Raw genomic sequence first — 14,271 nt, 5'->3', positions numbered from 1 at the left:
TCCAAGTGTTCCGCGAGTGCCAACCACATGTTCTTTGGCGGTTGTACTACGAATATGTTTTCTAGAGGCTCTATGGTCTCCGCGATGGCATTTGTGTGTTCTTTGGAGAAATCCCTGCCGTAGATGAATATTTCCACTCTGCTGCATCCTCTTCCCTGCACATCTGGGTGTAGGAATGCTCTACGCAGGTGGTCGTTCGGACAATCCACGTACTCTGCAAGCTGCGCCTACTGGATTCTGCACTTCCCCGGCTTCGAAGTTGGATGCTATTTTGTTGTATATTTTCGTCCTTTTTCCGTTTTCCATCCAAGTGCAAACGTGGCTGCCTACTTGGTGCGTGTTGTCCAAAATAGTACCTCTGCGTCCATCCAGTTCTCCCTGGTGTAGCAATCTGCGTACCAAAGCTTTTCTATCCAAGGTTCCGGAGAAATCCTGCGTGTAGTCTACGGAATAGATACCATATCCGTGGGAATCTAGCAAAGTAGCAAACTGGGGTATCTTTTCCTCTACGGTTTCTATGGACAATTCCGAGGTGTCTACTTTGGCTACGAATACCGCTGCGGGTTCTCCATGCAAACTGGACCACTTGGCTGCCATGTAAAAGACGCGATCTACTATTTTTCCTTGCCTGCAACTGTGTACTATTTGGACATGGTAGGAACGTACCAAAGGCTTCCTGGGTCGCAGTGGATATTTTGGAGACCAGCGTTTTTGCGTTTCTGCATATACGTCCATACATGTCGTTCTCTGCGACAAATCCATAGACAAACACATCGTCTACGAACGATGGTAGCCCGGACAGCGGCTGCAGGTTGGTAGTACCTTCGTTTCCGCGCAAATAGTCGCACTTGGATATGTCGGACAGTAGATTTCCATCGTATGCGTTGTCCAACAGTAGGTGTGCCAACACCCTATTTTTTGCACGTATACCCATCTCCTGCAATGTTGCCGAAATACTCTTTTGCTCTTCCATCTTCTATATATAGGAGTAGAAGGTTTTTGGCTACTAAGAGCGGTGTTTCGCAGCCCTTGCAAGGTAGCGGTGTCTTGCCGCGCCCTTTGGGGCCTGCGTAGTACAAGGGACTCGGCCCATACAAAAAAGGAGAGGCAAATCGCACCACGGTATATTCTGGTGCTTGTTCCCAGCGCAGCAGTGGTTCCGAAAATACTACTTTGCATAGAAGTGTGTCTACTAGGAAAGCCCGTGTGGGAGTAGGAAAGGTAGCCGAAAATGGTTGCCGAAAAAAGGGGGAAAAAATATGCTCTTATAAATGCTTTTGATGGCATCCATCTATATCTAGGAAATATTTTAACCTTCGTTTGCAACACTACAGAATTCTTTACATTCGTGCATTGTATATAGAACAAATATCTTAACTTAGTAATGCGGGGAACCGATAAAACCCGTAGAGAGCTTTTCGAATCAAATTACGCAGGCAATACCCAGACCGACCTTACGGGTAATACCCGCGGCCGACGCACGTACGTGAGGGCGGGCAATACCCGCATAATTCCGGGAGGTGACCGCGAGTCCCCCTTACTGCTGCTCACTATGTCCATGAAATAAAATCTAAATAGTTACTACCTAACAGTTTTTATTTAGCGACTAATAGTCACTATCACTCAACTGAAACAGCTACGCCTGGCTACGCCTCGTGTTTTATACCCGATAAAACACTCCTGCTCGTTTTTTAAACAGTACTTAGAGATGTATTGCTAACTATAAAGGCTTTGTACCACCATGTTATCAGGCAGCCATGACCCGAGACATGAAAAATAGACCCCTTGCAGAACGTTAGAATGCAGCTCAATTTGGAGGACACAACAATAGGTTCCCGATTCTCAGGAGATTGAAATTCTTTTGTATTGTCCTTCAAATTGAGCTGCTTTAACGTCACATGCAATGAGTCTATAATCATACATCATTCATCATCATGTTGGATGAGATGTCAAACTTGATTTAATATCTCATCCAACATTCCCTGTAACGCGTGTATTTCTTGTATCTGTCTTATCCCTTTCTTTAACTTGTCTTTGGTTAGACCATAGTTAATAGAGGAGAATGCTTAGGAAACCTATTGTTATCAGGTCTTTGTACGCTTTTGATTCGAAATTGCAAAATAAGTAAATATAACCTTTGTGTATGGGATTGTTGTAAGGAATATTCAAATATCTCTTATGAATCTTTTAAAAGTATTTTGAACTAGCAGCCAAAAGAAAGATTTTGGTCTGTTCACTCATCCACTGCCAACAATGGTAAAACAAAGGATTGTGCAGGGTCGCGCTTGAAAAAAGTGAACAAAGACTCATAACAAAAGGGTTTCCTAACCATTCCCCTCTATTAACTATGGTTAGACAAGAGAGATTACTGGCGTCTCAGCTTACTCCGGTATGTCTTCTCGGGATTATTGTCCTATATATTCTTTTGATTCTTTACGTTTTGGTTGAAGGCGGTTTACATCACCCTGGAAATAACATTTTTAATTCCTTTCATTAGTATTATTATTTATCATTAACAATAGTTTAGTATCATTATTGCTTTGTTTTTACTTTACTTCTTCTTTTCTTTGTTAGATTATTATTTTCCTTTATTAGATTATTCTAATGCATGTTATGTTCACCAATGAAAAATGTTTTCGAATATCCATAAAGGGCTAATGTGTCGGTATCATATATTCTTTCTAGCTAAGGAAGGAGTATTTCCTTTATTCTCGCTTATTAGAGGAAAGGGGGAATTAACGAGTCGTTTCCAAGTCTTGTTCTTTCAAATGAAAGTTCAAACAACTAACTTGCTATGAAACAAGTGTGCGATAAAGGAATCCCATTGTATTTAGTGTATTATTGTTTTTTCGTATAACGAAACAAAACAATCCCTTTGATCTTTTGACGATTGAAATCATTGTAGGCTGGTAATGAGATCCGTGACGTTAATTTATTGAATGATTGATATCAAGTAATCGAATAGTCTTTGGTTGATAGCACATGACGAGCAGTATTTGCCCGTAGACATTGTACTATCTATAGATAGATTGTAGGCTGATAATGAGATTCATTCAGCTGATAGATCGACAGATAGATTCTTTTTCATCATAAGTCTTAATTCCCCTCCCCCCTTGGTATTGCCTTACCTTATTTACACCCATATAACTCTACCCTCAACATGATACGTTTGAACCATGTCTTTGGTCGTATCCTGATGTACCTCGCAATGATAGCAGGATTCACATCGTTCTTAACAACAGTGATCTGGTCGCTGTTTCCTGAGAATGTCTTCCCTTTCTCGTAGTCTTCATAGGTACTGTCATCTACACTATACTGCAGGCCGTAGCTTTTCACCCATGTTGCATACACTGGGTTACCTTGGGTTGCCACCCCTGTCACCTTAGCAAGGGTGCCAAGATCGACTTGAAACCACTGATTGACATCATTAATCTTGGCTGCCCATGATCCATGGTTATACCTATGGTTTCTCTTAAAGTTAAGTCTTCCATAGGCTGGAAGTAACCAGGCTGAGTAAGTGGATGAGGCTGAAAGCTGTTGGTCAGTAATTGTACCGTCTTGCATTCCAAGTGCAGAACCAGTATTGCAACTTACTGAATAAATAAATAAGATAGGTGCAAAATTAATGAAGTTTTCTTTATTCCTTGACTCTATTTACATTAGTATACTTCTTTAGCTCAAGACCACGAGTCCTCACTAATCCGGTTTTTTTTTTTGAAAATGCAAACTTGCGTATCGACCTAGCATCTACATGCACTAAACCGATCGAAACATCCTTCAATGAAAACGCATACATTTGACTAACACTCTCCAGAGTAGAGATATTTGAAAATGGAGACATGAGGAAACGGAGATGCGAAGTTTTCGATGCATTTTCGTTTCGAAAGCGCATTAGCGTGGACGCTGTACTAGCCATTGAGGTCTTCTCAAATTTATTAATAATTCATAAATTCAACGACGAATTAGAAATTCTTATTTGCTCAGGTAGATAAGTCTTGATTGCCTGTGAAACAATTTTAGAACCTTGAAAGGCATTCCGAATCCAGAGCAAGAAAGATCACATGTGAAATTTCCGTACCCATACTTATAACTTACAATCACGGGCTCGCTATACCATTTCCCTCTAAGGCCCCATCCCCACATATCTGGAAATTTTTGTATCCGCAAATCAATTTTTTTTCTTCTTTTTTTTGCGGATAAGGGTTGCGTCCACAAGTGTCAGGAAATTTTTGTATCCGTATCCGGAAATTTTCGAAAACGGTCTCCAGAGTGGAAACTTTCGAATACGCTCCGAATACGGATACGTGTGGACGGTCGTATCCGCAAATTTTCGAATAAACTGACGTAAACACGATTTTGCGCATGCTCAATAAGAAAAACTATCCGTCATAGGGATTAGGCACTAGCATGCATAAGGGCGGATCAAGAAATTTCCGTATACGTGTGGACGGGGCCTAATGCTATGGCTCAATTCGGGAAGCACGGGTGGCGTAACGGTGAGAGCGCTCGCCTCTCACCCAGGTGGTGTGCGACACGGTCTCGCAAAGCACGATAGGTAAAAAAGGTGAATTGGATCATTTTCTCCTGACTGTCGTAGTGTACAGATTTCTACCGGTCTCTATAGTAGATCTCTTCAATACAAGTAATCTTTCAAATTAAAATGAATTTAGTTTCTGGGTGAAGGAACAGATTTTGCTAATAAACCAAAAACAAATCAACAACAAAGCCGTCTTAATAGTCAACAAAATACGCAAACTTGGACAAAACACTTGAAAAACTTCATTATTATAACTTGACCTTGAAAACAAAGACCATATTATGATTTAAAGTCGTTCATAGTTTAGAGGAAAAGCTTATGAAGATAATCTAGACGTTTTTCATAGTTCAACCTGCTAAAAACTCATGCAATAAATAACTAATATCACCTTAGTTTTGAGATTTTTTATACACTTTGAACGAGTAGGTGTCAAAAGAAAACACCTGTCGATGAAGACTGCTCGTTGTGTGTAAGTTGACACCTTTAGCTTCGTGACTCGGGCAATTTCAAAACTTTGAAAACACTCGTGAAATGAATCCTTAATTTTACTCTGTCCCATATACGATTACTTATACTAACTAAGATGGAAGCACCTTCACGTTAACATGAAATTTTTGCCATTAATGATCATTTTCTTTTTTCTCGTGGTGAACAACAAAAGATGAATTATCGAAGACCATTGATATTGAGCAATATTTATCAAAGTGGTATTAAATGAAATGAAAGTTTAATTAATTTTGCGACAACTAATCAACAATAACACACATACAAAAATAACGCGTAGAATACAATGAATAAGCGATCTGATTTTTGGATATCATTATTGAACCGAATAATGAAGTCATATAATAACAAGCGAGCATTATATAGACCCTATGAATAAAGCCATGCTCAAGGAATACTTCTTTACACTGCAGTTATTGCAGTCATAATAACCAGCATTATATAGACCCTATGAATAAAGCCATGCTCAAGGAATACTTCTTTACACTCAGTTATTGCAGTCATAATAACCAGCATTATATAGACCCTATGAATAAAGCCATGCACAAGGAATACTTCTTTACACTCAGTTATTGCAGTCATAATAACCAGCATTATATATAGGCCTTATGAATATAGCCATGCACAAGGAATACTTCTTTACACTCAGTCATTGCAGTCATAATAACCAGCATTATATAGACCCTATGAATAAAGCCATGCTCAAGGAATACTTCTTTACACTCAGTCATTGCAGTCATAATAACCAGCGTTATATAGACCCTATGAATAAAGCCATGCTCAAGGAATACTTCTTTACACTCAGTTATTGCAGTCATAATAACCAGCATTATATAGACCCTATGAATAAAGCCATGCTCAAGGAATACTTCTTTACACTCAGCCATTGCAGTCATAATAACCAGCATTATATAGACCCTATGAATAAAGCCATGCACAAGGAATACTTCTTTACACTCAGTTATTGCAGTCATAATAACCAGCATTATATATAGGCCTTATGAATATAGCCATGCACAAGGAATACTTCTTTACACTCAGCCATTGCAGTCATAATAACCAGCATTATATAGACCCTATGAATAAAGCCATGCTCAAGGAATACTTCTTTACACTCAGTCATTGCAGTCATAATAACCAGCGTTATATAGACCCTATGAATAAAGCCATGCTCAAGGAATACTTCTTTACACTCAGTTATTGCAGTCATAATAACCAGCATTATATAGACCCTATGAATAAAGCCATGCTCAAGGAATACTTCTTTACACTCAGCCATTGCAGTCATAATAACCAGCATTATATAGACCCTATGAATAAAGCCATGCTCAAGGAATACTTCTTTACACTCAGTCATTGAAGTCATAATAACCAGCATTATATAGACCCTATGAATAAAGCCATGCTCAAGGAATACTTCTTCACACTCAGTTATTGCAGTCATAATAACCAACATTATATAGACCCTATGAATAAAGCCATGCTCAAGGAATACTTCTTTACACTCAGTTATTGCAGTCATAATAACCAGCATTATATAGACCCTATGAATAAAGCCATGCTCAAGGAATACTTCTTTACACTCAGTTATTGCAGTCATAATAACCAGCATTATATAGACCCTATGAATAAAGCCATGCATCAAGGAATACTTCTTTACACTCAGTCATTGCAGTCATAATAACCAGCATTATATAGACCCTATGAATAAAGCCATGCTCAAGGAATACTTCTTTACACTCAGTTATTGCAGTCATAATAACCAACATTATATAGACCCTATGAATAAAGCCATGCTCAAGGAATACTTCTTTACACTCAGTCACTGCAGTCATAATAACCAGCATTATATAGACCCTATGAATAAAGCCATGCTCAAGGAATACTTCTTTACACTCAGTCACTGCAGTCATAATAACCAGCATTATATAGACCCTATGAATAAAGCCATGCTCAAGGAATACTTCTTTACACTCAGTTATCGCAGTCATAATAACCAACATTATATAGACCCTATGAATAAAGCCATGCTCAAGGAATACTTCTTTACACTGCGTTATTGCAGTCAGAATAACCAGCATTATATAGACCCTATCAATAAAGCCATGCTCAAGGATTACTTCTTTACACTCAGTCATTGCAGTCAGAATAACCAGCATTATATAGACCCTATGAATAAAGCCATGCGCAGGGAATACTTCTTTACACTCAGTTATTGCAGTCATATCAACCAGCATTATATAGACCCTATGAATAAAGCCATGCTCAAGGAATACTTCTTTACGCTCAGATACTGCAGTCATAATAACCAGCATTATATAGACCCTATGAATAAAGCCATGCTCAAGGAATACTTCTTTACACTCAGTTATTGCAGTCATAATAACCAGCATTATATAGACCCTATGAATAAAGCCATGCTCAAATAATACCTATTTATACTCAGTCATTCCAGTCATAATAACCAACATTATATAGACCCTATGAATAAAGCCATGCACAAGGAACACTTAAATTACTTACGGTAGAATTCGCATTCTTTACCAGCGAACGTTTGTCTGCAGTGGCAGCGATAGTCGTTAACCAGCGTTATGCAAACCCCGCCATTCTTGCATCTCGGGGTGGCACACATACCCTGTAGAAAATAATATTTAGTCTAGTGGTTTGGTATTCCTAACCCTAAACAATTGTCATTAAAATATTATGTAAAAAAGACATAGTATAGTAGTAATAAATTATGCGTTCGGTGTGTATATAATGAAGTAGAGAGAATAAGAGAAAAATATCAAATGCCCTTGGCAGGATTCGGACCCACGTCTTAAATACCCTACATTTCATATTCTGGCTGCGTTACCAGCGTGGTTGGTCCTTGTAGTGTAGTGGTTAACACATCGGACTAGAATACCGAAGACGTGGGTTCGAATTCTGCCAAGGGCATTTGATATTTTTCTCTTATTCTCCCTTATGTAAAAAAGAGAGGAGAGGAGAAGAGATGAGATGAGATGAGATTAATCTGTGGTGAACAGATGTTCTGTAAAATTTATTGCTTCTACCACCCATCATGCATCAGGCCGGAAAGATGAAAAAAGCTCATTAATATCATTTAAAAAACTATCAGCTTCAAATGTAGTTGAATTAAAAAAAGATTACGAAAAAAAGCAACTAAAGAATGCAAGATTAAAAATAGAAAAAAGCCTGCAGTTTATTTATCGCAAACTGAAAAACATTGGAAAAAATTGCCCATACATTTGGAATATTTGCTCTTTTCGGTCTTTTTCCTTTCTTTCCAAAACAAAATGTTGTTCTTAAAATAAAGTTATATAGCACAAGTAAACTGCGTGACACAACACCCTAAATAACCCTGTAAATCTTCTGTTCTTTGCGAACTACTGTAGTTAGCGTGTTTTCGAGGCTACGAAACCTAAGAAACCATAAGAGGCGAATGTATAGGTCAAAAGATAGGATGAGCTTATAACTGAAATCATCAAAAATACGGTTCTAAATTTTAACAAATTCCTATGAATTATATACCAAAATGTTAAGGAAAGCCCGGGGTTTTCAAATTCAAATTTTTTTTTTGACAAGTTCTGTTTTATTTCAAGGAGAGACGATTTTCTAGCTTGGCCTCGGTTATGTCATGCATTTTCTCTTGTAAAATACATCCAATAGCGTATATTCAACTCAAAAAGTACGGTGGTTTTTTTTCAATAGAATTCAATCTAAACCATATATAACAGTTAGTTAAATTAACTGAATCCACTTCTGTTTTTTGCCTAGATAGTTATTATTTTGAGAAAAGATACAAAAACCGTGTTTTTGAGACATAATTTATATGGGCTCACATGAGTGGGCGTGAGCTTGAAATCGTAGCTGACCAAATGTTAACAGGTTTTTTCTGATGCTTTCACAGGCAACAGTCTCTTTCTCTTGTTAACAGCACAACGGGTTTTTTTTTTAATTCAAAAGAAAAATCTCTTTATGGAGATTTATAGACTGAATTAAAGATTTTAACCCTAACTCTAAAATCTTTAATTTAGTCCAAAATCTCTCTCAAAATATTATTGTGTTTTTGTATTTTTTTATTCTTTCTAATGCTAGTCTTTGAACGAGACATCAAACTTCGCAGGCTGCACTTCAACGATTAATGGTATTTGTATCAAAGCAAGCTCACCTCTCCGAAGCGTCGAAAGTAGTAATGATAGATCTGAGATAGGATGAAGAGCCCGGTAGAAGGCATTGCTAACTCTCTTAGAAGAATGCATTCCAACAAACCATCTTGCTTCTTTTGGTCAGCGATGTTCATAGACAAACATTCTGGCAAACGTGAGCAAGTAATAAAGCAGTCCATTTCATCTTCAACGAAAATCGTTTGGATTACATTTCCCAACTCAAACTTTCTGAATGGAAGTTTATCAAAATATAGTCCTTCAGAACATCCACTTTCGCAGAAGCGAATAAAGAATGAGACCAAAGTGAGACTCAAAAATGTGATTTGACTTTCAAAAGCCATTGGTTTAGTGATTCTTTAGCGAATAATTCCTTCCAAGCTGAAAAACAGAACTAGAAGGGTGCCTCTTGCTTCAACTAGAAATGAAATGAAATTTCATTCATTTATAAGAAAATCGGTCGATGAACATAATTTATTAGAACAATATTTTTAGAAGACTGATTGCGAATTAATGAATAGTACTGACTATTGAGTCTTCAACCAAACCGATAAAACTGTTATTAAAGACTATTAAAACTGTAATCTTGAAATTGTAATATTTTTATTTATTTCTTAATATTATTATTTTTAATGATCATGACTTAATGAATAGTACTCACTGCTGAGCATTCAACTAAACCGAAACGTAAACTGTAGCAAAATGAAACTGTTATTAAAAACTTTTAAAACTGTAAAAGTGAAACTGTAATAATTTCATTTTCAATTAGTTGGGTTTTTTAATTCAAACCATTCAATTGCAGTTGAAAATAACAAATTAAAAAGGCAGAGATTTCTAATATCCTAAGTAAAAAGAAAAAATAATTACTGATATCTTGAATTTTAAAACTCAGTAACTCAAAGGCTGGTTCCAGAAAACAAAGGGATGGCAGATCATTAGGGGATCGTTTTATATTTACTATAGATAGAACTATTTCTTTGCAGAACTTACTCCGACATTTCTGGTAAAGGAGCTGCGATGATAAAAATTGTAAGGATTCTGGTAATAGACGTGCCCAAAATGAAAGTGTAACCTTCAAATGAAACTGTTATTTAAAACGTTAAAACTATAAAATCGATGCATGCATAGAAATGCAAGCAGTTGTGTATCTTAATTGCATGCCGTATAGATTGTTCAAAGCAAGTATTTTAACCCTGACACATACAACATCCTTTTTGCTGGTGGTATAGAATGTCTATCTTTAAGAAGAAGACAATATAAAGGATATAACGGTCACTCTGAGAATTATTTTTATCATCGAAAGTGGAAGACCGGTTTCATTAATTTGTTGAAGGTCATTGACAAGGGGTATAACGATAAATTACCATCGATCAACTCAGATATCATTGTTGAGAAGAATCAAATCAAATTATTTATTACGCTCATCCAATAATCTGGTTGTGCCACGCTTCAACTCTAGAAAGGTGCGTCTTGCTACAAAATGAAATAAAATATCATTAATTTATAAGAAAACCTGTCGACCTATAATTTACTAGAACATTGTTCTTAGAAGAGCTATAATGACTTTTTAAAAATTTTTTGATCATTTCTTTTTAACTAACATGAATAGTACTCCCTACTGAGCCTTCAACTAAACCGAAAAGTCAACTGTAACACAATAAAATTGTTATTAAAAACTTTTAAAACTATAAAATTAAAAATATTTATATTGTTTAAATTATTTGGGTTTTTTAATTCAAACCATTCAATTGCAGTTGAAAATAACAAATTAAAAAGGCAGAGCTTTAATATACTGAGTATTAAAAAAAATAATTATATCTTGAAATTCAAAACTCAATAACTCAAAGGCTGGTTCCAGATAAAGGCCTACCCCGGGTCCTTAAGTCGCCGGAATTTAAAGCAACTTAAGGCGACTTAAGGCGATTTAAGAAAATATGATGACATTTTGGGTATTTTTAGGGCGATTTAAAGCAACTAAGGTGATTTATGAGAGCAAAGTTAGTTTCTTGTAAATAAATAAATGAAATGATCCATCTAACCAAAGGTAAACAAAGGACTGTCTTATTCATACCATTTATGGTATCTAACAGGTGCCAGTATAAAATCAGAAATGCCAATGCAAACTAGGGGACCAAGGCTACTGAGACAGGTCTTTCTATTAATCAATCACAGTTTGCATTGGCATTTCTGATTTTATACTGGCACCTGTTAGATACCATAAATGGTATGAATAAGGACCGTGTTAAAACACCCTAGCATGCTCGCACTAAACCCATGAACATAAATTAGTACAAAATATTGCTAAGTTACACATAAGCTCAATCTTTTTATATCAGCTTAGCTTTCTTTCTCAGGAGCCTATCCTATTTGGTGCTTTACGTCAGACCTTAACCAGCAAAATACTCCCAATCGGCATATCGACCTCCATAAGCAAGCTTTTTTCTGAATTCAAACACTTCTTCTGACCATCGTCGAGACTCAAAAGCATTTGTCACTACTTCTTTGGTTGATAAAAAAACTTGGAAGGTGTCTTTGACACAGCGTACGTCTTTCTCGTCCTCTTGTTGACTTTTTCAACATCCACAAGAAATCCGCCAATTTGTTCGTTACCAGTCCTTTCAAGCTTTCAAGTACACTTCCCGTAAAAGTCTCAAGAGGTCTCGAATCCCGCGAGTATAACTATGGCGAAAAGCGTGTTACTAGTAAAAGAGGTTTCAAAGGACCTTTTGATTTCTTGCTTCGTACGCAACCTTAGGGAGAATCTTCCTATCGGCAATGCAGCTAGCAATCCACTCCATCGATACTGATACAGTTTGATCTGGAAGTCCGGGCAATTTCATGCTCTGCAAGCCCTCTTTAAAGGTCACGTCACCCCATTTGTCGGCTACGACTATTCCTCCAAACTTAAGAAATTTTTCTCGAACAATAGCGTGTTGTAACTTACTGTCCTTACCGACGAAGAACATCCTATCTTTTATATTATCCAAACCCATCCCTCCCTCTCTGCAAATATTTGGAAGACCAACAACAGAGAGAATCTGTGGCGAGAAGTTGCAATTACAACCACAATTCCTTGCGCGCCAAACTATTTCCGAATGGCGAATGTTATACTGTTTTGTGAATGGCTTTTCGGATGGTTTGTTTTCTTTGAATTTCACAGCGCATTACAATAGTCAGTGTAATAACACCACTAAAATGGAGGAGATAACTAGGGTGAGCTGCATTCGAATGTGAAAGTGATCGGAATGAAGGGACTTTAATTCCTATGGCATGGCGTTAGCTCACAAGTGAGTAGATCATGTTCTAGAATGTTCTCGGTCTGCCTGTAAAGTACGTCTTATTTATCAAACATAGTAAAAGCTTTCATTAATAAAGTCAAATGTGTCTAGGTATACAAGTGTATGTGTATTTCTAGGCCTTAAAGTTCCAGCATTATTCATCATGCATTTTCTTAGTTAGCTAAATTTTCTGAGCTAAGTTTAAAGATTATTTGCAAAAAATATAAGCTTAAATCAAATGCACGTAAAAAGAAATCAATGCTTTGTATAGTTCGTATAATTTTGGAGTAGTAATGACGTGGTCTGCGATAAAAGCTTTCTAAGAACTTCAGTAATCTCAGTCAAAAAAGTATTGGTTGAAAAATAAATCAAATATTCTTATTTACCAAAAACCACGTATTTTAGCAAGATTGACTTCAAAATACAGACTTATTGCATTTTAAAACATTATCCATTTTAAAATTATCTAACGTCAAATGACCCAACAGAGATAAATAAAACTTAGTATGGTAGTTTATATCAGCGAGGTATTCTGGCTGCTCATATATAGCATATGTCTTAATATTATTTACATATTATATCTGTTTATTTTCATATTAGAGTGATTTTCATATGATCGTGAAAGAATAGGCAAACTAATAGTTAGTAGTAGACTCTAAACCAATGATTTTCTTTTGTTCTTTATCAACTATTACAAACTAAATGGTCTATTTTCTTTCACGGTCATATGGCAATCACTCTATGAGTATATATCAGTTTGTTATTATATATATGATTATAGAGTACAAACACTAAAAGTGTGCAACACTTTGCACTATTTAGTAGTAAATAGTGCTAATTAAACAATAGAAAACAATAGGATTAGCATAATTTAGCAGTATATAGTGGTATTTATGTTACACACTTATAGTGTTTGTACTCTAAGTGACATGTCTTAATTATTTACATAATATTATATGTTGAGTTTATGTCAGTTTTTTGTTATTCATATGACTATGAGTGCTCCACTATAATAGCTAGGACATTTGCATTGTGGCGTCATGAACCTCTGCTACCAGAATTCCTTTGTTTTGTTCATTTCATCAATTTTCTTACTTTTCTCATGAGGGAATTTGCAAAGCATTCTGGTAATGGTGGTCAAATAATGCATGAATGCATGAATGATAGAAGTAATGAATACAAAAATGCAAAAAATAAGTCCGAAAAGATCAAACTTAAGGCATTTTAAGTCGACTTTAAGCGATTTAAGGCGACTTAAGGCGACTTAAGGACCGGGGTAGGCCTAGATAACAAAGGGTACAATAGCAGATGTTTAGGGGATTGTTCTATATCTAACTATTCTCTATACTTTCACATCCCTATAATGCCTTGCGTCTTGTCAATCTTGCTAGATCTTCCATTCATTCTAAAATTTGCTGATCATTTCTCTAAAAACTACATCAGGATACAAATTAGAACTTAAACTAATATTACACAAAATTGCAAGACTATTGAACTCATTTAAAGTGATCTAAAGCGAACGAGAAATACAGAAAACATTGATCGTTTCCCAACGATTTAATGCTCTGGGAATTCTATTGTTTGCTAATGATCATAACATCAAATTCTTTCGCACCATGTACGGTCTCATCTCGCTCGGCTGCTTTCCGATTTACTCCCAAAGTTTGGTAATAAACAGGTTTTTTTTATTCAAACGTGGGACGTTTGTCATGATGTACTTTGTCAGTGTGAGTGAATAGAATCGGCGAACATGCCTCAAATTAAAACTTCAAGAAAGAAGCGAGCA

The 14,271-nt window shown here is 36.3% G+C and overlaps 1 protein-coding gene across 1 annotated transcript; it reads right to left on the bottom strand.

Moving 5' to 3' along the window:
* Positions 1 to 1,578: 1,578 nt before the first annotated feature.
* On the bottom strand, positions 1,579 to 9,648 carry LOC116288133 (EGF-like repeat and discoidin I-like domain-containing protein 3). The gene is made up of 4 exons (XM_031694872.2): positions 9,213 to 9,648; positions 7,565 to 7,676; positions 3,129 to 3,593; positions 1,579 to 2,465 (listed from the first exon to the last, which is right to left on the bottom strand). The coding sequence occupies exons 1-3, from the start codon at positions 9,549 to 9,551 to the stop codon at positions 3,130 to 3,132; spliced, it is 915 nt and encodes a 304-aa protein (XP_031550732.2). The 5' UTR covers positions 9,552 to 9,648; the 3' UTR covers positions 1,579 to 2,465; position 3,129.
* Positions 9,649 to 14,271: the final 4,623 nt, after the last annotated feature.

The sequence above is a fragment of the Actinia tenebrosa genome, unplaced genomic scaffold, assembly GCF_029948245.1.
Source record: "Actinia tenebrosa isolate PJP-AT-01 unplaced genomic scaffold, QUT_ActTen_1.0 PGA_scaffold11__36_contigs__length_13525064, whole genome shotgun sequence".
Classification (NCBI taxonomy): domain Eukaryota; kingdom Metazoa; phylum Cnidaria; class Anthozoa; order Actiniaria; family Actiniidae; genus Actinia; species Actinia tenebrosa.
The sequence above is the reverse complement of the archived record's forward strand: the minus strand, read 5'-3'. Positions and strand labels throughout refer to the sequence as shown.